At 26.5% G+C, this 27,413-nt stretch overlaps 1 protein-coding gene across 5 annotated transcripts in view; it reads right to left on the bottom strand.

Moving 5' to 3' along the window:
* The window catches only part of LOC113555607 (potassium voltage-gated channel protein Shaw-like), a 185,168-nt gene that overhangs the window by 18,560 nt on the left and 139,195 nt on the right, over nt 1–27,413 (bottom strand). For all 5 annotated transcript variants that reach the window (XM_026960063.2, XM_026960064.2, XM_026960065.2 and 2 more), the window contains 3 exons: nt 6,677–6,928; nt 505–816; nt 210–419 (listed from right to left, as the gene is read on the bottom strand). In XM_026960063.2, the coding sequence (XP_026815864.1) occupies nt 210–419; nt 505–816; nt 6,677–6,928 (774 nt within the window). The remainder of the gene's footprint in view (nt 1–209; nt 420–504; nt 817–6,676; nt 6,929–27,413) is intronic.

Genomic DNA, 27,413 nt, shown 5'->3' with positions numbered 1-27,413 from the left:
TAATATTTGTTTTTAAAATTACAGGTTTTACATTTCAAATAATGTAATAGTAATATGGCTCATTGTTCAATTCCAATACTTTGATATTTTAAAACTATATAGATTTACCTGTCATACCATTTACTATACCATAACTTACACATCACAAATATTTATTTTTTATTTTACTATATTGATTACATTATTTAAAGTATTTTCGAATAACAGACCTGTGTGTGAGAATAAAACATGGAAAAGTTCGACACGATTACAGGGACGGGGAGCGCGATGGTCAGCACACCGGCCAAGGCGCAGAGCGCACCGACAAACATGCCCATGTACGTCTTGGGCGCCATGTCCCCGTATCCAACCGTGGTCATGGTCACGATCGCCCACCACAATCCTTCTGGTATGCTCTTGAAGTCGTTCTGTGGATTGGCCTGAAAAAAAGTTTCGCATATAAACTTATCTAATCGATATATTATCGTGATGATGATACACTGATATGATTCTGTCAAAATTTACCTGCAACCGTTCGGCGTAGTACACCAGGCTGGCGAAAACGACGATACCTAACACCAAGAAGAAGACGAGCAGCGTCAGCTCCTTGGCGGACGCTTTGAACGTGTGTATGAGTATTTTCAGCCCAGGTGAGTGTCTGGTTAGTTTGAACAACCTCAGGATACGAATTATAGAAAAAAATTCTAATATTTCGGTGTTGTCGAAACGGTGGGCAAGTGTGCTTTGCAGCATGGTGTCCGTGTAGAAACTGAGTGTAGCCACGAAGTCGATGATGTTGACCGGGGACTTGGCAAAGTGCACAAGGTTAGGGGTTACCTGTGGAATAGCGAACGACACAGCTCGTTAGTGATTTTAAAAAACTGTAGACATTTATTTTTTCTTAATATTTTAGAGTTAAATACACAATTCCTAAAAACATTGAAAGGGTACATATTATATTATTACGACCTGTGACAAATGTGAACTGTGAACACAGTCGATTCGATTTAACGTTACTGTTTGGACGTCAGAACAATAAATTATTATGTGTATAAGAAAAATAAATCAATAAATAATAACTAACTAATAATAAAAAAATCAAACTGCATAATCAAAAAATGCCTATCTATTTATTATGATATGTTAAAAATAGATCAGTATTAAAATATTAAAAAAAAAAAATATTATTATTAAAATGTTATATACATGCAATTAATTAAATGAAACATTTGGGCCATTTCACGTTAAAATAAAATAATGGTTTAAATGTATAAAACCAGAACTAAAATAAAACTTTTAAGTGGAATCGCTCAAAAAATATCACTTAATTAATATAATGTATAGAACATTTTAATTTTAATATTTTCAACATATTTTTAAATATTTTAATATTTGTTCTAATTTTAATGTATTGTATCAAATAGATAGCACATTTATAAAACAATAGTGTTTTATTATTTTTTCATTTTTTCACATCTAAAATACTACATCAAATTGTCTACGTCCATATTATATTTTATATTTTCCTGAATAATACAGTGTTTTCAATACAAAAAATATCCCACTATATAATAGTTATGATGTGATATTATATTATTTAATATAATAATTTGACATTTTTATAAAATGAGTTTCGTAGCGTGTTTGACTCCGTGACTTTCACCCCACCGTTACTCTTGTTTCGACTGTAAGGTTAAAAGGCGTAAACACTTCAATTACAATTTACGTAACAATAAAGAATGAAATATTAAGACGTATCTTATGTTGAAATAATTTTTATTTGGTGTACCATTGATACTGCAGTTCGTATAATAAAATAATATAAAATATGTGTTTATGTACGATTAAACATCACAGCATAAAATTATACCATAATGTGTCGATACTAAACGACTTAACAAAAAACCTCTGAATGCGATTATGTCGTGTGACTTAAAATACTTCACGAAAATACATTGTTGATCAAATTGTAGGAAATAATAATTACTTAAAAAGGAATGACGAGTAGACCTTAAATCCAAGGAGAATTATGTTAAAAATTGTTTATTATTAAATCGTCTTTTTGCCTTTAAAATTTATATTGCGCACAATATTATTCGTGTTAGACACAATAGTTACGTAACGCATTTATACGTTTAAACTAATAAATTGAATTATATTTTAAAATAACAAAAGAGCACCACGGGCGGTTATTGTGCATTTGCTTCTTGTATGGTCTTATTAGCAAATTCAACTCTATTTAATACCAGCGTGGTAAAAGCGGTACAACACGTGCCATACTCGTGAACTATGCGAAACCCGTTGATTCTGTTTCGGTTATCCCGCTTTTAATTGTAATAAGAAGTTGTGTGAAACACTAGGACGCGCTTTTATCTAAGACTCTATCGCGTACTATATTTAAGGATTATTTTCGTATTTTATTGAAGTTCTCTTTGGACGCTGTTTAATAAGAAAATTATAAGCCCTCTGGGACTTTACAAATATTATCTACATCGTAAAACGGTCAACAAGAAATAAGACGCGTTTAATAAGCCATAAAAATAAATGGATCTTAAATCGCGTTCACGGAGCTCCGAAATAATAGTCATCAACGATGGCAGAGGTTGAGAAATAATATTAAATATATACGACCGTTAATGCTTCTAGTCGGGTTCAACTGCTGTTATGCAGGACGAGCAATTGGTTGCGTGGACGGTCATTGACGTTTTTTTTTTTATTATTATTATTTACCATGAGAAAAGTCCAACGGCTACGTTGAAATCCAGCCAAAAATACTATTCCACGTCTACAAAGGCCGTTATACTGGTTTTGAACTTTACGAGCTTACGAAAATCCTGTCCTTCTCGTTTACATCGTTCAAAACACATATTTTTACCGCACAATCTTTACAGAGGCGTTTTGCAACCGTTAATCAAACGAGTCACCCACGTGTATTCTATGAACATAACGAGCTTTTGCAGAATCTTTAGAATATTAAAGTATTTAGTTTTGTGGTCTATGATATTTATAACATGTGAGTGCGAATTTCGAAGTCGTATATTACCGTACAACGAATATCAACGACATTTTCAGAATTTTTTTTAATTTCTAAAAGATGAATTTTATAATTTTTAATTTAAAAATAAACATTTCATTATATTCCTGCAAAAGATATTCCTAATTTATTGATACAGAAAAAAATATTTAAAAACAGAGCATAAATTGACAACTCTATAGTAAATTTAAAAATACATGAAAAAAAAATACCAACAGTCGCTATTTTTATCCATATGACTAAATAAATATGATATATTATACATATATATATTTTTATTAATTTCAAAAAAATAAAATATAAATATGCATTTAAAAATATTGTTTTACGAAAGTGTCATACAAAAATACAATATATTTTACAATATTTCAATAGCTTAGGCCGCTTAGGGTAATAGTGGGTAGGGTAAAAATAGCATATTATGTTATATTGTATTATTATATCTATGTTTCAGTTAACGTTTTTTTTTTTTTATCAGAATATAATAAATTAAAGGGTATTAATCAACAATTTATGCTTTGATAACCATTTATCGAACCTTTGATTTAATAAAATGTATTCTATTACTTAATAAAATATTTACTTTTTATTTGTATCAATTATAATAAATTGAATGATGTAGTAATGGTAATTAAATAAAATAATAAATTGTTTGGTCACTATAATTATATGAGTAAAAAATAATTCATAAATCATATAAATGAACAAATTTACAATTTAATTATTGTCTGGTATAATATTGTAGTATCTCAAAATATTTTGATTTGGAAACATAATCTGTATTTATTAACTATATTGTAATTGTGCATTTTATTTCTAATTCACAATGATATTGCTGTAAATATTACTCATATACCTATTATTTTCTAATTAAATATTAAGAACTTATTTTGTGTTGTTTGATTCTAATTGTGCATTTCAGTGTGATCCACCAATCACAATTTTACTAGGTTTATGTACATAACATACTTCCAAATAAATAAAGCTAGTGAAGGTTTTCAATTACCTTTTCATGTATTATTTTAGACAAAATAATGGAAATACTCATAATAATACTGCAATATTTTTATGATATACGCGATATTTTATTCTTAAAGAGGATTATAAATTATTAAATATTATAATGTACGTGAATTATTTATATTTGCATACCACGCCAACTGTACATATTGTACTCAACATATTATACGAAAGCTACTAAGTAGGTATTCATAATTATATCAGTTATCGGCATTCTCTATAATCTATATGTATTATGGAAATTTAACAATACTATGATTTATCCAAATCTTACACTAGTGGTTTCAAAACGACGGAAATGAAATTAAAGTATATACAACTGTAAAAGATTTTCCGAAAATTTGTCAAAAAAAAGTATATTATAATAATATATTATGCAACGAAAGCTAATCGTCTAGTATCCGTTGTGTTGTCATTAAGTTATAAAGAGTATTTTCAAGATGAATTTATTTCTTGCTAAATTTCCTTGGGGTATAATACATTTATTATTAAATGATTGTATTCATTGCCTGCAGTATTCTGTACCACATTTTACGATAAATGTGGCGAATTATTATTGACAATTGACGTGTGAAACTTTAACGTGGAAATAAAACAAACGAGGATATAGAAATTTTAAAGTTTGGGGTAAGCGAAAATCAAGTTAAGTCCTTTTAAGATTTGGGGTTGACTATTGAAATAAAATACGTTTTTGTTGCGATTCAAGTGTTAGCCTAGCATAGTCTTATTAAAACTCTATTATCGTCTGCTCTTTGAAAGATTTAAGGATTTGAACCACTTTTAAAAACACGAATTTCAACACTCATATATATTATATAATATGACTATATTTTGCATTTTTGATATTTTTCAAATTTAAACAGTTCATTTTTTAAATTTTATAATATAATATTATTATATTCGACACAACATTAAGATCAAATTTAAAATACATATGTCATAGACATTATAGTAAAATCAGGTATTTTACTAAATGCCAAGGCAAATAGTTAAGAAATTACACATTTCATATTATTTAAAAATAAAAAATTATATTTTATTATTAGTTCATTGCTATCCAATATAAAAAAAAAATCATGTATTATTTTATTAGTATGTAAAATACGTATATTAAAAACGTATAGGTAAATTATGAATGGCCAGAATGCCTCCAGCGCACCTCCTGGCAGACGAACAGCGCAGAATTAAGATGCGTAAGCATGAAACCGTAACGGTAGCGGTCATCAGGAGGCAGGAGCGTGAGGTAACGCTGCGTGACTGGCAAGGGCTTTAGGACCACACGACAAAGGCGGTTTGGACGCGAGGATTGATTCCGGATATCCGCAGGTGGATGTGCCAATCAAAACTTGGGTCTGTATCTTTTCACATGGCCCAAGCATTGTCTGGATATGGTTGCTTCCAACATTACCTGTGGAGGAGGAGGAGGGCAGATAATCCAGGTTGCAACCACTGCCAAGAGCCTGAGGACACGGCAGGGCATACTTTGCTTATTTGCTCATTCTGGACGGATGCTAGGCGGGAGATGGAGCAAGCCATCGGTCGACAGTTACGGGTTGAGGATGTTGCGGATATCATTCTAGGGCCGGAGCAAGAGTTCCTCCCGGATGATATGACAAGTAGGCGACGGATCGAGGCGTCGGCGGATAGATTGAGGCTAGTGTTTGGTAGGATAGTGGAGACGATACTCGGGCAGAAGGAGGTTGCAGAGCGTGCCAGGCAAAAAAGAGGAGGACGGGTAAATTAATTATAGTGTATTCTGTGGACCGAAGGTCAGCTTTCCAGGGTGGTGGTTAGAGGCCCTCATCTATGTATATACATATTAATTGTTGGTGAATAAACGATACGGGACCGGGTGGCAGTATTGTGGTAAACAGTTCCCACCCGTTCCTTGCTTTTTTGGCGGAAAAAAACAAACAAAAAAAGGTATATTATGAAATATTTTTAATTCAATTTTCTTCGACCTATTGTATTAAAACTTAAATATTATAAATAAATATAAGTAATTACTAATTAGGTGTGATAGTACGATTCAAAAAATGAATAAAAAGACTATACTTATTAATTATTATAATTACAATTTTTTTTAATTTTTAGTTATTACGTGATATTTTTTGGTGGCATTTGATGCAACACCGACCGGTTAAGTTTATAAAATAATACAAAATGTGTCATTCTTATTATTTGTCTGACTTAAAATAGGCATTTAGTTAAATGTCTAAGCAAATAGTAAAATTGCATAAAAATTTGATTATTCGACTATTTGCTTACGATACATATATATTTTAAAATATGTGACTTATATAGTCATGTGTATTATTACTTTTGTAATATATTTTAAAACGTTTTTATATTGTTTTATGATTTGATTATAACCAACATACTTTATATTACACAATAATAAAGTATATTAATGTTTCAAAAAAAATGAATAGCGAAACATTTTTTTTTTTGTGCACATTACATTACTGAAATATTATTTTTTTACAGTTCTAAATATAACTCAGAACAACCCATTATTTAAGAGACTCACTACTGCAGGTCAAACGACTGACAAATTTAGTGATATATAGTAAAAAAAAATTCTTTTTTTCTAAACACTTAAGATGATCCTCTTTGATTAAGTACAGTGTATTTAGTACTTACGATAGATCTAGCGAGCAGTTCGAATGTAAACCAAACGTTACAAACAAGTTCTACATAGAAAAAAGCCTCGTGAGGATCAGTCCGGTCCTTGCTGAGTACCCATTCCATGGGAGGATCCTCACCCGGGGCCGGTGGCCGATCCTTGGGTACGGTTACGTTTCTCAGTGTGGCCACTCGTAAGTCAGGATGAGTTTTCAATGCAAACGACAGTACAGACACACATATAAAAAACACGGATATGACTGCGACCACCTGTAAAGTATAAAAGGAAATACAATATAAATATAAATTCATAAAAATATTTATATAATAGGCCTAACTGATAACTGATAACTGATTTAGGCGTTACAAAGCTTATTTCGAACTTAATTATTAATAATATATTAGAGACGGATTCGTTACGGCTATAGACAACTTTTTGTTTTTAGTCTATCAAATAGTTGAAACTCCAAAATAAACTCTTAAAATACTCATTATAGATTATTTTTAACGTAAAGTATTATGGTATAATTACGAGTATTATCAGTAAAATTATAATTCATCGAAAATGCTATCATTATTATTTTATTGAAATAATGATAGTGTATTCACAAAATAAAATAACAGCTGTAACAGTAATATATCCTACAAAAATATTGACATTTTAATTTAGTTTATATTTTACTTCATTTATACTCAAACTCTTCATTTAGTTTATGCTTAAACATTTTTAAAACAACTGCAACTTTATTTTATTATTGTTTAACTATCGTTATTATATTTAACTAAATGCTATGAATATCTAATATCTATTATATATTATAATACGTTTGATTACATTTTATATTACATTCTTTTCAATAATTAAATATAATTATTTAATTATTCAATATAATACTTAAAATTAATATTATTATTATTATTATTTTAAATATAATCCTAAATAATTAAGTAGGTCTACCGTAAAACAATTTATAACGAGGAATTTCGATGTAGTTTTATTCTATACTGTAAGCAATACAAGCAACTATTTACTTGTATTAATTTATAGTATAGATGAATTATTATATTTTATCCTTTCGAGACTTATTATTATTATTATTATTAGGATAACAGTACAATCACCGCTTAGTCCATCAACCATCGATCACTATGGACACAAAATGAGGATAAATGCATCAAGTCTTCATTAAATCTCATCTGAATTATCAAAAAGAACCCAATTTTAAGATAAAAACTTTTATAAAATAAATAATGATAAATATTAAATAAATTGTTCTAAGGAAAATATATGAAATAATAACATTAAATAATACCTATAATAAGAGGGTTTGGTAAATTAACAAAATTTGAAATACATAAATATCTATTTAGTTCAAATATTATGAATTTATGACTATAGGTACATAATATTTTGATATATTAGTAATAGTAGATACATAACAAATAATTTATATAAAGAAACTTAATATAATAATAAATTTGTTCTATAATAATATTATAGTATTATCATCAATATTATATAAATAATATTAATATCTTACATTTTTAGTATTAGTAGTTTTCTCATAAATCATTAAATATTATAATAATTTTAATACAATAATACGTATATTTTGGTTAAAATCGATGAATTAAAATTAAAAAAACCATATAAATTTTATTTTAAAATCTAATATAATTAATAACAAAATTAGGTTAGTTATTGCAATACATTTAAATTAGTTTTTTTATTAGTATATAAATAATACATTTGTTATGAGATTATATTATATTTTAACAAGTTAAAAATAAATAGTAAAAATACTAAATTAGCATACACTGCATGGACACAATTTTACTATAAAATATTATTGATTCGGATTAGTGACAGAGTATATAATTAAAAAAAAAACTTTATACATCGATATAACTACGTAAATTTAATTTAAATTATTAATTATTAAGCAACAAATTAATAACTAAAACATCAACAAAAACGAAAAAAGTTAGCTACTGTAACAAACATTTTTATTCAACAAATAAGGAGAAATTAAAATTCAGAAAAATTAGCCAATGAGTTATAACTTTCAATTAATTTATTAAATCAAATTACCCTTTTAAATTTTAAATAAAAAACCTGAATTTTAATGCATTAAGTGAGGGCTTACCACTATAATAATAGTAATCGCCTACCATAATTGTATGTATTTTAATTATAATATTTTTTTATTCATTGGGTATGCGATAGATGAAATACCGATTTTAATTCTACGCATCATATTTATTCCACGTTAAAAATAAATTTATATACCGCCATGTACATTGTACATCATATATAGTAGTTGAGGTAAATCTCATAATGGCTTTATAATTTATTTTAAATATTTTTATATAATTTTATAATAAAATTTGATATAAAATAATCTACAATATTATTTTAAATAAAAGTGTTTTAATATAGAGAAAAAATAACACAATAATTTATTTGCTTACATTATCGTGAACGAAACATGACAATTGTTGTCTAAAAAACATTTATTTTGGAATAAAAAAAAAAAAAATTCCAACATAGTTGAAATAGTCAACATTTATCCGAGTCGTAATTAATATTATAACACCTTTGTTTCACGCATACGTAGCAAAAAAAAATGTATGCAAATCTCCTGGATTTAAAACACCAATTATTCAAGAACCGTGTTTTTGTTTGAATATTAAATATTTTTTTCGGCTTAAATAGTTTACCACCGGATTAAACCATGAATAAATAATTACCATAAATTTAAATGTGATATATTATGCATCGGTATAACGTGAAACATAAATCCAAACGTTATTTTTAAGACGAAACACGCCCGTCAAGGGCCAAGTGAGGTTTGCAGCGGTATTGGGGCTATAATATATTATAACGAATTAAATTATGATGTAGCTAATAATAATAATTTAAATATCAACGTCGACGGAGTCTTTCACGCAACATAGAATGACCACCATGACACAGAAAACGTAGCAACTCACTTTGTATATGCGTCAACAAAATTATATGATATTACAGATCCTTATTTAAAATTTTAATAATAATAAAATAAAGTTACAATATCTAAATCAGACTACAATTTACAATTAGGATTCATATAAATTGTACACGTTTTATTAATTTATATGACTCAAGTATTAAAATAAAATGTCGTATATTGTTGTAGTTAATAATTTATAATAAGTTTATGTCGAATTAATTTGAATTTATTAACTAAAGTTCCACCAATATATTTTATTAGTATATAATTAATAATAATAAATCTACGAGTATCATTATTTTAAACTTAAAATATTTAAAAGACATGTTTATGTTTGCAATAAATTAAATGCTAAATATATTAATTTATATTATAAGTATATTATTTAATTTTAGATTCTCAGTGGAGTAATCAATTTATTTGATTTTAAAACATAGTTATTTTTTCTATGCCTGTTATCGCCTTATAGAGCAATCGATTTCCTGTCTTCAATATTGTAAGGGAGGTATCTGGTAAAAAATTGCATCTAGTCAATACTCCAGAAGAATAAAAATAGAAAATACATAGTAATTTTTTAAAATACAACAGGAAACTATAAAATACATTCTAATAAAATATAAAAAAAAATGATATATTTTTTGTATTTAATTATTTATTATTTAATTCAATTTTTACTCAGTTAAATTGTAACAGGCACTTATTCAATGACTGCATAATATTCTTAAAACTATTATACATCTGAGAAATATTCAATTTTTCTTATTTTTTTCATTCATAGATTTTGTTTCGGATTGTAAGACAATTTATAAAAATATAATATGATGCATCGAAATAATTCATATTCATATGATTTATCTGTTAACAGAGCATTATCATTTTTTATGATAGTTATAATTATAACATTATTTTAGTTTTAGAAGTTGTACTTTCAACAGTATTAAAACCTATTCCTTATAAATATTTTTCGGAGATATTATTACAATAGAATAATAGATCAATAATGTGGATCTATTGAAACTAAATTATATTATAATCTACAATCTACTTTATTGTTACGGGCTTATATTATTAGATTTTTATGAGTTATTTCAGTAAAAGTGGGTTCAGAAAAGAGACTTCAAAAGTATTCACTGGTTAAAATAACTTATCAGCGGAATTTTGGAATTTCGAAGACAAGTTACTCAAAGGCATAATTCGATCTTTTGGCTTTCAGACGCTTTTCCCCTGAACTAAAAAATAATATTCCTAGGATACAATAGGAATATTTTCGTCTGGAACAGAAAGTGTAATGTATACGAAAGAATGTGGAAATTTAATTTAAAACACTAGAAATTGTAGTAATGAGGTTTTTTAAACATATGTATAATGTAATGACATAGCTATCACACTAGTAAAAAAATCAAAAAAAAACAGAATTTTTTGAATATAAACTGTAAGTAGCAAGTTTAATAATTTTCAGGAATGTATATAAAGTATTCTAATTTTAAAGTTATTAAATGAATAAGCATACTATTAAAAATAAATTGTGGTACAACTGTATAAGGGTTCATTATGTGTACCTGTAGGAATGAATTATTTAAAAACAATGAAGTATACATAATACATACTGAAAAAATTTTACTTTATAAAAATATGAATATTAGTTAAATACCATTAATACAATTTGTACAATTTATGATGTTCATTTAGTTTTGAAATCTAAATAAACTAAAGTATTTTTTATTCTTTATTTAAACACTAATTGAGGTAACTCGCTGTAAAATATTGTAATACATTCATTGCATCAATTTTTTAGCATAGACTTAGACCGTCCTGGTATAACCTAGGTAATATCTTATTTGGTTAGTTTAATTGTTTAAATGCTGCTCAATTACGTTATTACGTTTTTTTTTTTTTGGACATACTTGTTCTTGCAACAATTTAACACAATTGTTCTATTAATTGGTAATCGGTACAAAACGACACCGTAATAAACGACAATAACGCAATAATTTTGGTTAAAAGTTATTAAAATAATTTCCGTCATAAATAAAATTATTTTTAAATATATAAAGAAATTCAAAAGCTCGCTTGTTGAAATAAACATAAAATGTATATTAATTTTTTTTAAAGATGTTGATACCCATATTAAATAAGTAATAGTATTATGTAAATCGCATTTCATTAATACAATGATACCTGTGGGCTACGATAAGCCAAATACTATCATTAAAAATGTAGTTAACCGTAAGACGTTCAATATATATATTACGAAAAAAATATATATATATATATATATGTCGAATTATAGTCTAAATTAAAGACATTATGTGAAGAATATTTAAGTAGGGAAAGATATTTATCAATTTTGTTAAATAGTAATAACATATTATTGCTATATTACTATTCAATATCTATAATTTTTTTTTTATTATTATTTACTTATTTAACTTAACAATTTACTTATAATAAAATTATACTTTAACTAATATTTGAAATTTTAAAGTAAAATGCATTTGACATTTTTTTACATTGTCGTTTATCTCCTATAGATTCTTGCAATGCCTATGCTTGAATTATGTATATATCTTGTAGAGATACAATAGTGATTCATCATATACTGTCTGACTAATGGTTAAAATATTTTATTAATAATGGAATTGCCGTATTAAGCTCTGTATGTGATAATAATATTACTGTCATGTCTAATAATTAGGTGAAACAAACCACGCCAACAAATATGTACCGAATTGCCTATATAGCGCCGTATAATCCAAATCGTACAGTATTCGAACGTTCTAAGTAATCATCACATATTTCATAATTATTATTAATTCGAAATATCAATAATATTTAACTCAGTAATCTATATTTCAGAAGCAATCCGAGACTAGACCGTCTTGTTTTATTAAAATTGAGAGGACAATTTGAGAACTTAACATTTTTTGTGAGTGTGTTCGAATTGTACATTAAACCAGTGGATGGGGAATATGCCAAATCCAGAAAATTACACGTCAATAGTTTTAATTTGATTTGATGTATATAAAATCATCACTGTAATGTATACGTAATTAGTAAACTGATTTTATCATAACATAAACGGTATATATTTATTTTATATTTTTTAGAACAATCAAATCACTGTTTTAAATTAATGCCTGTTATGGCGTAAACAAATACAATAAATTAATAAATTGCAGACTAGCTATTACAAAATATGTAAAACAATCCAGAAAAATAATATTAATTCAACAAATAATATTAAAAAGATAATAGGTTTGTTCCCAGTTCGCCGACACCAGGTTTTTCGACCAAAAAAGCCAATTTTTAATAGTTTTTAAAAAAATCCAATTCACCGACAACGATGATAATATTAGCTACATGCATCTTGACATAGAAATTTATACAACTCTATCTACTATCTAGTTATCTTATCGTAATACGTCTATCACGCAATAATTGACATCGATCAATATTTTATACCTATATATACATATATATATATACAGAATATGAATAAGTGAAAAGTCCACTGGCCACTGCGGTTAAAATTAAAATTATGATTTTAGTTGGTAGTAATATTTCACTGTGTGAACTTCAGCCCATACAGCTACAGCATACATTGTATTATACATTTTTTATTTCATTTTTCCAGCTATTATGGGATAGTTCAAAATTAAGTCTAAAAAACATCAGGACTTACCTTGTAGTGAATAATTATGTACAATATACATAGAATAGACCGAAAACGTGAAAAAAACATGTACGGTACTTACATTTTTCGGATTAAGATAAAACGAAATTATTCTGATCGATTATGTTGATACAATAATATATCATATCCACTTATAATTTTTATATTATTATTGAAATGTATATAAAATGGTAATTTTTCTACACATACCTATCTTGTGTGTTCATATATTACATGTTGGCGAACTGGGAAAACTCCATATAATATACGTTCTACGTGTTGTTTTTATAAAAATTATTTGTTTACTATTTGAGCATGTAGGTGCTATAAAACATTGTGATTTACTGAGCTTAACATTTCTTAGTGCCGACTGTAAATATGAATAATTATTGACTATTCTATTCGAACGAGTTTGTTTTTATTTGATATATTATATTTATATTTTTAATCATTTTAGTTTTGCATTTCATCATTAATCGTTTACTATCTTATAAAATAGTATCCGCATGGGATTATACTACGATAATAATCACTTGATTCATTTAAATAACATTATTTAAGTGTTAATTGCTTATTACTTGCCACGTTAATTCTTTGATTTATTTAACAGATTAACATCATGATTTTGATTTATTTTCCAAGTAAATAATATTAAAATACCAGATTACAGAGTATATGCAATTAATTAATTATACTTGTATGTAAAGATATTATAATGAGAATTATAGTTTCGTATTGCAAATAATTAAATTTGATGTTCAGTAGAATAATAAAATATAAATATAAAATCACTTTAAAAAGATTCAAAAAAATATATCTATCCACTTAATATATATACACTATCTAGTCTCTATGCAGTGCGTATTTAAAGTTTAAACTAATTAAAATGTATTCTAAATATTAGGTTTTAAAAGTAAATTGTATGTATACAAACTATGTATAGCATATTTTATAATAATATGAAGATTGTAAGGTATCGTTACGTAACGTAACTATAGAAGATATGTTAGTGTGAATTTATAATGAAGCGTATAATAATCTATGTATTATATATTGCTTAAATAATAATTCAGCTTTTACGTTTAATATTAAAAATTTAGAAGTAGTCACAAAGATAACCTGATACGAATTTGTATTTTAAATATTGTTCAATTTAATAAAGATGTTATAATTTTTAATTGTTACTTAGTTTTTTGAAAGTAGGTTTTTAATAAATACATTTTTGTTTCATTAATTTCGAAAGTCTTTACTAATTTATAAACACTCTGTGTTCAATAATTTTAAAATGTATAGTAAAACAAGAATACCGTGATTAGTTTTTTCTAAATGACAATATTAAACTCTTATTTAATTATATCAATAATTATTGACTTAACTGTTTGGCAAAATAAAAATTATTATTCCCGTTAAATTATTCTTCGTTGTTAAGATAACTTTCGCTGTTTTTAAAATAAATAAAATTCTTATCCTGCATTAAGCAATAACATGAACTATAATATCAATTCGTATATTAATACAATTTACATTTTGGTAACAGAAGATTAATAATATCGATCAAATAGTATCTATAATAGCACATATTATGTGCGTTTCTGCTAATCTAAACCAATTTGTACTCGTATTGCAGAACATTTATAACTCGGGGATAGTGCTTCGGTAAATCGTGACGGTACACGTAAAATTATATAGGATTTTGTTGTAATAAATAACTTGTGTTGGAATGTAGATAAGCGCGTGTAGTTATACGATAGTGTGCGTGAACGGAACGTAAATCTCCTGTTAAATTATAAAATTAAAATCGATTCATTTTGTTGCTACTATAGTACTATGATGAGATGTATCTATAAAACGATATAAACCATATATTTCAATATGAGTGGGATGGTTTTATGACGGAGATCAGTGATCGAGTGGGATTTTTCTTGCTCTTTCACACTCGTACTATTCGTATTATTCACGGTACATGCTAATAATAATAAAAAAAATAACTAAAAGTATGTTTTTAATTAACAACAAACAATGATATTTAATTATAATTACTAAACTATTAAAATTAAATAGTACCTCATTAGTATTTCATGTTACATAGTAATTAAATAAAATATTTTTAAAGGCATGTGTGTATATTTCAAGCATATATTCATACAGTCAGTAATATTATTAACGATAATAATTGATTTTATCGCTATTTTCATAAGGATAATTTTTTGTTAATGTGCGGCTGCCACGGACGTTGGAAACTAAATAATTGTCGTATTATAATATTATAGCCATTAACACTCGACAGGCGTATTCGTCAATAATAACAATAATAAATAAATAATTATACCAAACGCATCTTTATTCATATACTCTTATAACAATACCCGTTATAAATTTACCCCAAACTGGAGACCCTCTTCAAAATGTGTATTGACACATTCTGCATTATAATTTGTATCATGTGAGTTCACATATGCTTTGTTTCTTTACACGGTCGTAAGCAGCTATAGTGTCATATCGTTATTAGACCAATAATAATTGTTTATAATAATATGGAATACGAGAAAATTACCCTAATTATATTAAGTTAAATATTATAATACTAATGAGTAGGTAATGAACTATATACAAATAATGTATATATTCGTATATTTTATAATATTATGTAGGTAGTTTTATATATGTAAAAATAATTATTTAACAAATAGCAATTATGCTAAGTGTTTTATGATCAATTGTATCCAAAACTCCATAAATAACGGAAAGTATTATTAGGTTTAATGATTAAAATTGATATACCACACATATTTGTTTTATAAGTTGTATTTTAAGTGAACAGACCACAAAATATATAGTGGAGTATCTCTATAGCCTATATAACTCCAACTCACTTATTTTGCATTAAAATCTTTATAGATTAAAAATAAATTTAAATGGATGTTATTATATAAAAAGGTTAAAATTTAAAAAATCTTAAAATAGTGAACATTATTTTTTTCAATTGTCTAGTTGTAATGACCAATATTGATGTTAAAAAAATGTCTTGAAAACACATATATTTACCATTAAAATAACAATGACCAAACAATATAGGTGTGCATTCATATAGTATGTATAATATCAATGGCTAAGAGAAGTGACAAACCACAACCTAATAATTGTGAATAATACAATTATCCTCGGACCGCCATAATAATCTTTGTTTTTATAATAATAAAGCCATTCATATTTATACGTTTGACAAAACTCTAAACGCATAATTTGATTAGATTTATAGAGCTGAACATTAAGCGATTTCAAATGCGCACAGCACATCCCTCGTCTATTTAATTTATCAGCGTTTATTTTTCCACCGATAATTTAAAGAAAACGGGGAGAGGAAATTGATGACAAACGGATAGTCGGATAGGATTGAATTGAAGTGCGCGCTAGCGATTTGATGCCGCGAATTTAACGAGAGACGCGGCATCGTCTGTGACGCCACGAAAATATGGAAAGGGAGTAAAAATATATTGGAAAAGTCGGAAATTAGTTTTACCGCCCTCATCTATGGGGTCCATTTTATAATCGTTTTGTCGGGGAAAAATAGCAGGCGGAAGGTGGTTGTGGAAGGGCGAAATCAAATTAAAAATATCTTAAGAACGGAACAACGATGGCCGCTTGGCGGCGGCACTGTTGATCAAATAAAATAAAAATACCACTCACAAAAACTACCAATTTTCCACAACCGTTATTTTTATTTTACTTGTCTTATTTATTTTCTTTTTTTTATTCCCACAGCACAACATAGTTCTTCCTTCCGGCCAAGAACAAGATGAGAAACGTATCGTTGGCCTCGCCTTTATCACCACGACAATCTGTATACGGCACTCTCAGCTGCTACTTAAATATTCGTCTCCGTCCTCCCTCCCACTACTTCCAACACGACCCTCCCGTCAACCCGTTCCTATATACTAGACCACTATTGTACGTATAATCTTTAGGACGACACAAATCCTCGACACGGAAATTCCCTACCCCTCAGGAATTACGTACTTCTATAGCGTGTTTGTTCATCACTTGGTTTCGTAGTTTTTAAAGGTCCATAATATTATATAGTATTCCAACCCGGATTCAAATCGCTTTGATACTTAGCGACGACTCCATGTATCTAGCTAAGATGTCCTTCACCGCAAAATGTTTACTACAATATTATATAGACTATAGCGGCGATTGTTTATTATTTAATTTCACTAAAAGACAATGTGTATAAGTCATGTATACTATGCGTCAATAAACTTTGACTCCGTAACGGTCTTATTATAGTAGTATTTCGTTTGCAGTATTTATTGAATAACCCATCTATAAAGTCTCACGTCTTCCCCAAAAACACGCATCAATAATAATAATAATTGTGCATATAGATAAATAAAATACGATTTGTTCAACGGTTCTAGTATTATACCTATGACAAAATATACTCCGAATGTATGACTCAATAATAGATTTATTATGTATACTTGACAAGTATAACCTTATCACGGTTCACTGCATTTATTATTTTACAATAGTAACTTAGTTTTCATGGATACCTAATAAATATGCTATTTTTTCGAAAAATAACGATACAAGGTCAAAATCGTAAAGTTATATATCATAATATATCAATTTAGCCAATTTTCGATTTTTAAATAATTGAATTAAAAAAAATGTTAGGTTAAATTTTTCATGGTCAAAATATTTTAATATAATATTTTTGGAAATATAAATTTATTCATGAATATATATTTTTAGAAAGTTTCTGTATAATCAATACAGAAATAAGAGGGTTTTCCGTTTACTGCGGAAAATCGGTGATTTGTTTTTTATTTTGTTTCACTTGTGCATTGCCTAAATATTGTAATACCTACTCAACTGTTTACATAACAATTCAGGTATTGAATTTTTCTGTGGTTTTACCTGTTTGTCATATATTTATTTTTTTTAAATGTTTATATTAAATATATAAATTATATGCATTTGTAATAATAAAAACAAATAAACTATTTATTCACTAACTCTAAAAAAATTATGATAACATATTTAAAATGATTATATTATAACTTTCGATGAGCTCAAAAACATATTAATTGAAAATTAATTCTCTACACGTTAGGTTAGATTTTCTTCAATCGCCAGCCTCTAGTCCACAGCAAATAGCTTCTATTAATATAACTGTAATTAACTGTACAGCAAATAGTGTAAGCTGCTGTGTTAAAAATTATTTCACGATAATAATATCATCATAATGTTTAATTTATTGCACAGTTAACATATAGATAATTACGTGAATTCTAATTTTGAACATAGATAATCTCGTTTTATTTGCTTAATTCCCCTCTAAATTACGAATAAAACTAAAACGTTATTTGATAGATGAAAGGATTCGTGTATATTCGATTTCTATGGTATTAAAATGTAATTATGGCGTATATTAGTACGTATTATATTATATTTGTATTTAATACCCTCACGTTTTATTGTCATAATTTCTCGAGTAGCTTACGATTTCAGATTATAGGTTGGGTATTTTGCGTTTGTATTTGGAAAGAATTGAAATCAATACGCCATTATTGGACCAGGTTATGGGTTATGATTAGGTTAGGTTGATAATATTTTTTATATGTTTTCAAATGATTAATAATTCATTGAACATAATATAGGTAATATTTTTTTTTTATGATTTGACAAAAATTATATCATAAGTTAAATGATAAACCCAATACAAAGTACTATAAAGTTTAGAATTACGTATATTGTATTTTCTACTATTATGTACTCATCTTTTATAGTTAAGGCTCAAAAATTTAATAAAAGATTCTTCGTAAATATTTTACACAGAAACTAAAAAATCTAATAAATAGATATGCATGATATTTTTTTAGATAGAGGTTCAATTTTGGAAAAAAATCAAATATTTAAACGAAGAAATTATAAGGATTTTATTTATTTTGTAATGATTCAAATAATTTTTCACGGAGATTTGAAATTTTTAATATTAGTATATATTATTATTTTTTATTTATACACATACTCGTAGTAATATTCATAGTTTATATTTTCAAATACAATGTTTTCTAGTTATATAAATTAATTTAACTTATTTTAATATATTACTAATATTATTTATAGAAAAATAAGTTTATATCATAGGTATATTACGACAGAATAATAAATACAATAGCTGTAATAATATTATATTTTTTTAAATTAATAAAACTCAATACGAGGAAACATGTAGGTAAGTAATAAGTTTAAAATATACATAATATAGTGTTATATGAATGAATGCATTTTTTTAATTAACATAAATTATAATTTTACACGACTAAAATACAAATTCAAACAAATTAGATTACTTCAATCACATTTATAAGCAGATGGATATATTTAAAGATTTGGGACAATAAATTTAATTATTTAGTTACTTAAGTACTAAAGTTTCGATCAATAATAACTTCCGATTGTATCACTAAGGACACAGATGCGTCTGTCTTAAAAGCTTAACATGTCTGCGAATACACAACTGAAACCTAATATTTTAAATACGTGTTGGGTAAATTTAAATAACGATCATACTTTATTAAGTTGAGTTAAAGCCAAACTTTGCACAATTCTAATTAAATTCTAGTATAATCAGATTAGATTATTACGATAATTAAAAAGTCGGGTTAAATTTTGTTGCAAATATTGTATTATATTTATCTATAGTTACAAATGTTTCCGATGTGTATTAATAATAATTTATATAAAAAATGTTAGTACGTAATATTGTAATAATAAAAAACCGTATTGGTACGTATACTTATACCAACATTTTTGTCATCTCATAAAATTTTTATAAACAATAACAATAATATACCTGCAGTTTTTTAAATTAAAAAAATGTACTAATTAAAATATCATATAATGCATACTTAATACGTATACAGCGGTACAATATTCAACGTTTAAAAATCCACTCGAATTGTTTCAAACCCATTTATTTATGACTTCTCGGAAGTTCTATTATAACAATAATAATATACTTATAAGTAGGTAACAGTGCATAGCTAGCTCGTCTTAAGCCTGTGACGCACTCAAGTATCGTAATATTCGTAATGTTATATTTTACAAGGTATATATTCTGGAATTATAAGCTTCATGAAGCGTATTATATATATAATAGATTATATCACATCTGCTCGAACCGATTCCGTAGACTTAATACAATATATTCCTGATCCACTAATAAATGTCGGAGAGCCACTCCATCTGCAAAGACCTTCAGTTAATACGCGTATAACTGAAAATGATCATAATACATACTACTTAGCTGCAGTGTTATGCACTGCAGTCAAATGTAACGAATTATGATTTTATCAATTTGTCTAGTCTACGACTACGGTTAGTTTATTTGAATTCAAAATTTAAACGCCAATTATTTTTGTATCGGATGTTTCAATAAATTTCAAGTTTTTATTTTTAATTTACGATCATCAGATATACTATAATATAATATATAATTAACGGTAGCGGTAAGCCTTTTTCGGGTCACGCACCAAAACTTTGTAATCAGTCTTAAAAAAAATCACGTACCAGTAATATATATTCATATAGAGACCTACCCATAAACAATTTTTTATAAGGTCGATGGGTGTCTTAAAAAAGTTCACTGAAATTATTTTATCAGCAGATGTATATTTTGTTAGTCTTAGAAGTTTGAATAAAAAACAAGAAGCATTAACTCCACCCAACAATGTATTATTCCTCTGTCTGAATTTATATGTTTGGATAAAATAATTCGCTGTGAAAAATAAAGTTTTACATAATATTATGTACGAGTATGCTGATGTAAAAATTGAGTTTATTTGGAATGAACCACTTTTTTCGAAATAAAAAATATTCAGCCTGGAAGCAGTGAGTTTCAAACTTTTATAATTGATGACTTTATTTTTTAGAAATAACAAATAATTTTTTTTACCATTTTTTTTTTTCACTAAACGCAAGATTAAACAATGTAATATAAATATTTTTGCGTTCACGGAAAATGTATAGCCAAAGTGCTACTTTCGCACACGTGCAATAGGATTGCCACACCTGTTATTAGTGTAATGAGATTATGCACGCAATAAAAATATGAATATATTCTTTTGTAACACTATAATTTATAGACATTTATACTTATCACTTTAAGAATTTGTTGGAAATCATAATTTTATTATTAAATGTTTACATACTATTATAATTTACAATGAAAAAATTACGTTAAATGTAATTACCAATATTTTGTACATTATTATATTTAGTATAATAATTAATAATCAACCAATATAATGTATACTTATTTACATTTATATATAATTATATATTTTATACAGTAAAACTTATTTATATTATCCACTTTAACAGAAACAAATATCCATGTACACATATAAATATATAGCTATTTAAAATATGAAATAAGTATTTTATAATATAATAATTTTAAAGTTATTTTTCTTAAACTTATATACACTATTTTAATGATTTACGATGTAAAATAATATTGGATACAATAAAGTATAATGAAGTTTAAGAAAACATAATTTACTATACTGAAATTGTATACTGCTATAACAGAACGATTTCTTTTAATATTGAACCCGGTAATGAACTAATAACTATGCGAGTGCTCTTATACTTATTTTTTTTTGTTTTTAAACTTTAAACCACGTACCTTTTGTTTTATAAACTTGTTTATCTTTAGAATACGTTTATCTTCCAACCCACTCAATATCTACTGCTAAACATTAAACTATTATGGTTAATTAACCATTATTATTCCCAATGGCCACCACGTTAATGGTTATTCTTATTATTTTGAGTTATAAAATGTGAAGGTAGATAAAAAAATAAGTAGTTATTTATTGATTGAGAAAAAATTAATTTGGAGGGATATAGAATTATTAAAATGACGAGACAATGGTTAAAGCTATGTTTAATAGCATGATTGTGTATAGTTCACTTATGTTTTTGTTATGATATAACTAGTCGCATAATTTTATTATTATTATTATTATTCCATTTATACGCATACGAGGATTACAGGTATGCCATTATTTTGTTCACGTCATTGTTCTCGATTATTATTTCTAATATCTCAAAATACCCGGTTTTTATGGAATCTATAATTTCATATCGTTAAAATTTTAAATGTTTATGAAATTATAGTAATCAAGACAGTGTTTTCTATAGTATTGCCTGAAAACTTATAAGTGAGAAAATAATATAATATTTTTGTACAAACGAGGCTGTTTATCGGTTTTCTGTGCTTAACTAACCTAACGTTTCTGTCTGTGTTAGATTTAAATGCATTTTTCCCGGGAGATTTGCAAATGTAAAATAACTAATTAGAGAAATCAAAAGAAAATATCACTCTTGGTTTTATATTCCGTCAACATAATTTTATATTTTTAATATTCCTTTGGTACATGTTGATACAATTACCAAAATAAACAAGTATGTAGTACATTATGAATAGTTATAGGTAATTAAATAATTAAACTATACATTACGTAGGCATTATAACACACCATATATGATATAATACTCGTATAAAACCATATTATTTATACAAATTATTATTAATAAAATAATGGGTTTTTTTTTGTCTTAAAGTTTAAATTAAACATTGATATTTTAATATAAACTAAAGAAAAACTCCTATTTTAGTAGTACTGAAATTCGTCATAATAATATTATTATAGACAATATTATGTGCTCTATGAATATATACCTTCTTTATAAAATAGCCAATAGTTGATTGGTTTAGACAAAATATTATTGTATAATCTGTTCATAAGTATGTATTGAATAATATAAAGTGATTGTATCAATGTGCATGAAAATAAAAATAAAAAAATACGACTCACAGAATGAAGAATTATTTAATTCGAAGAATTTCGACATGAGTAGCTTATTACAAAATAATTATATGGTTATTTTCAAGTTTGGCCAAAGCAGAATTTTTTTGATTTTAATCATTAATTATTATTTATTTATATTTATATATATATACACACGATTAAAAAAAAAAAAAAAACAGGATCCTAATCTGATGCCATTAAAAACTTCAGTGTAACCTCCCTTTACATTCTCATTGTCCACCTAGTTCCACAACTTTCGTCGTCTTTCGATACCTGATTTATGATTAATTACTATATATTTTATGATGACGTGCAATAGTTGTACATGCAACTTGAAATAATGTACTGTATATGTCTGTTGTATGCGAGTGTCGGGAACATGAAAGAAAAATTCGAGTAAATGAATGATATATACGTATATTATGAGATTTGAATTTTACGCTTGCGAATCCCATAATACATGCTATTTTACATTATTATAAACTCCGATTGTCACTTTGAAATTTATATCCTATTTCAAAGGACATTCGCAGATCGCACAGGTATACAATTTTCCCATTATACACACGGTAGGCGTGGTCGTCGTAAATTAATAATAATAGTAATCAAAGCTCACCCGACTCGAACAGACAAAACACAAAGTCGAACACACGGCTATGCGGAATAAAGTTTAAGAGAACTATAACATAAATAATACATTATACAGCTGCTATAATGGTTGTATACTCGTGTATTAGAATATTATAATATGTTCACAGTGTTATCACATCGTATAAGAACTAGTTGGATTTCAATCGAGCACGCGTGCAGAGCTCGTTAAAATAGTATACGTACTCGTGGATAGGCGTATAATTTAATAATAACGACGATTTGTACGATAATAATACTATTATAATTTTATACAGTGAACGGAATCTGTAACTGAGAATATAAATAATAAGTAGCATACATTCCAACGTCTGACGAATTATAGTTTGATAAACTTCAAACTACAGTTTTGACTTCAATAAATATTGACATTCCTACAAACTATTGCACGTATCATATTTTCCAACTAACTTAATCTTTTTACAATTTCGGATAATATCTCAAAGAACAAACAAAACATTTTTCAAGTAAAATATAAACATTTAAAACTTCTAATACATTAACTGATTTAAAGCAACGTCGGTTTATTATTTCCTTTTAATTTTTACATAAATAATACACACGTCGTGTTATATCTATAATAATATAATATCGTAATGGGTGGGATATATATATATAAATTATCATAAGTATATTATTAAAAACACGCATTTTCAGCATGTTAAATATTAAAAAACTAAAAAAACTAAAAAAAGTCTTTCAAAGTTTCAATGTACCACCTAAAAATATATTAAAGTTATGTATACCAAATAAATAAAATAATTATAATATATTGGTTAGCACACTTGTTCGTATTTAACTTACAGATTATTGGTTGAATGTAGATGATTTTTTTTTGTTAAACTATTGCGTAGGCGCGGTTGTAGGAATAACATAAGCTACTAGTGTATTTGATAAATATTACTAACTAGCTGTATTATCAAGAGTTTCTCGTAAATTGTATAGATCTGTTTTTTTTTTATTTCTAAAAACGTTTTCATAAACGAAATTGCGCGTATCATTGTTTATTCTGTTTGTTTATGATTGTCCGTTTCATCTTGTAATCAATACACGTACTGCGTACATCGGCCATTCGCCAATGTACTGCAATAACTGTGACACCGTGTAAGTTTTGTGTTTTTTCTACTTTCTTATTACCGATAGTTTGGAAACTTGCGTCAAAACTTTTGATAATGTTTATCCACCATTGAGTATCTAATAGAAAAAAAATCACTAATTGGTTTATGGGTGTACAATGGTAGTTACAGAACAGATACAAAACATCAAACTTCTGAGGAAATCGACAAAACAATATTGCACAAAGTTACTGCCAAGTATAAAACATAAAAATCCATAGATACGGTAGTAAATATAGATGAATTCATTCCCTGTCCAATTGAGTTTCTGAATTTACTCAGTCATTCAGGGTTATCTCCACATAAACTAACCTTAAAAAATTGCACCCTGATAATACTTGTCTGTGTGCTATACTTTTGAATCTATAACTATCACAACTTTGTAGTGGCACAAGACTACAAATCATGTACGTCTTATGCCGTATACCATAAAAGTAACCATTCTGCATGAACTTACAGCTGGTTAAATAGCATTAATTCCACAAATACATATTATCAGTGTAAATTTTTCATTTTCATTTAAAAAATTGCAAAATGTGTTTTCGATCAATAAATCGCATTCCTAAACATTCAAAGTAAGTGGTGTACATTTTTTAAGTGAATTTTTCTCTCGTGGCCGGTTGTATAATATGACACTTTCACAGAAAGGTTCTAGAGCAGATCAAACGCGCGATACTCATCGCCGATATCCGCAATAATATCCAACATTTAATTAAAAATTAAAATAATATTTAAAACAGATCGATCTTTTCCCGTCAATGCCGAGTAATACAATTAGTTATAATACAATAAACGATTTATGTATTTTCGATATTTATACATAATATATTTTAATAATATTTTATTCCAATGTGAACAATTATATAAAAACTTAACAACAGTAAAATGATAAACTTATAATACTGCAATGTGTACTTATCTATAAGGATATGGCACAATATTCAAATGTGACCTTTTCACTATTTCGGTGACATTTTTTAAACATTCCACATACACTTTATACATTACTTTTGCTAACATAAAAGTAACTAATTTATGTACTTAAAAATAATAACAATCTAACTATATAATATCATAGGATAAGTTTAACGGCGTATGCCAATATATCTATGAAACAATAAATTATTGGATAATAATAAGGCATTGAGTAGTAAATCGTGTTCGAAGCTATTACACTTTATTTATCGTACGCGGTTCCCAATGGTTAAAATATATTTTCAGCCATATATATATATATATTATACTTTTACGTGGATTTATACATTATGTACACAGTAAAAAAAAGTATACCAAAAGACACATTTACAGTTTTACAGAATCCTAAATGCATACTATCCCGAGAATTGATTTAAACTTTCATGTTATTTAACAGTACAGGATGATTTATCAGGCATGTCTCTCCCCATTTTTCCTGTTATAATGAACTTATTTAAATTTTTAATTTTAGGAGTATACTTATTGAATATACTTAATGACCTTATTTTTAAATAATTATGTTTTGTATACCATTTAATGAGTATCATAATAATATGATATCAACTTATATTATTAAAATAAGAAATATTATTGATTCCAATAAATTGTTAAGCAGGCGATTTTTTTTGAAAATATTTATGTGTGTGTATGACAAAACTTTATTGAAGTATCATTCATATTTAAGTTATATTATATTATTAATGTTGGTATTATGTATACCATTATATTGAAATATATAATATATAATGTAAAATGTTTATTGCTATTGTTCGTGTTTCTGGAAAAAGTGCATAATATTAAATTCCATCAGCTTAATATTAGATTGAATTGAAGTTTCTTTGAATCGGGTCCACGTAACGCCAACAAGAAGGATTATTTCTCTCCATCATCTCTAAAAAAAACCTATAATAAATATGTTGATAGGGGCGAAAAAAAAGTTAAAAAAATAAAAGACATAAATAATTATGCACAAATAACAAACATAATTTTATTATATTTTAAATGTGTGAATGCGTAAGAAATATTATTATTATATGTTAGTAGAATTCTTTAGACATTTGAGATTTTAAAATATTATCCAGTGGCTTACAATATTACGTTTTCTCCCTTGAACCATCCTCCAATTTCGTTACTGTCTATGATAATAATATGAAAGTGCAAAAATAAAAATACGTGTTAATATTATTTAATAATACAGAATGTATCTAATAAAAACCGACATTTTGTTTTTCAGAATACTAAGAAAAGTTCACATAATTAAACTTATAAAAAAAACTATATTTTCCGACTAAAACGCATCATATGTTTATCACTTGTTTACTTTCTATAGTATGGCCAGTACACATACTGTTCATACTGACATACTATATGTCTATATGTTTTTATGAGAATAGAGTTTATTAAAATACAAAATTGTCCAGTCACTGTACAAACTCGAAAAATGTTGTTCTAGTTCAACTAAAT

The sequence above is a fragment of the Rhopalosiphum maidis genome, chromosome 4, assembly GCF_003676215.2.
Source record: "Rhopalosiphum maidis isolate BTI-1 chromosome 4, ASM367621v3, whole genome shotgun sequence".
Lineage (NCBI taxonomy): Eukaryota > Metazoa > Arthropoda > Insecta > Hemiptera > Aphididae > Rhopalosiphum > Rhopalosiphum maidis.
Note: the sequence above shows the minus strand (reverse complement) of the source record. Positions and strands in the feature narration are given on the sequence as shown.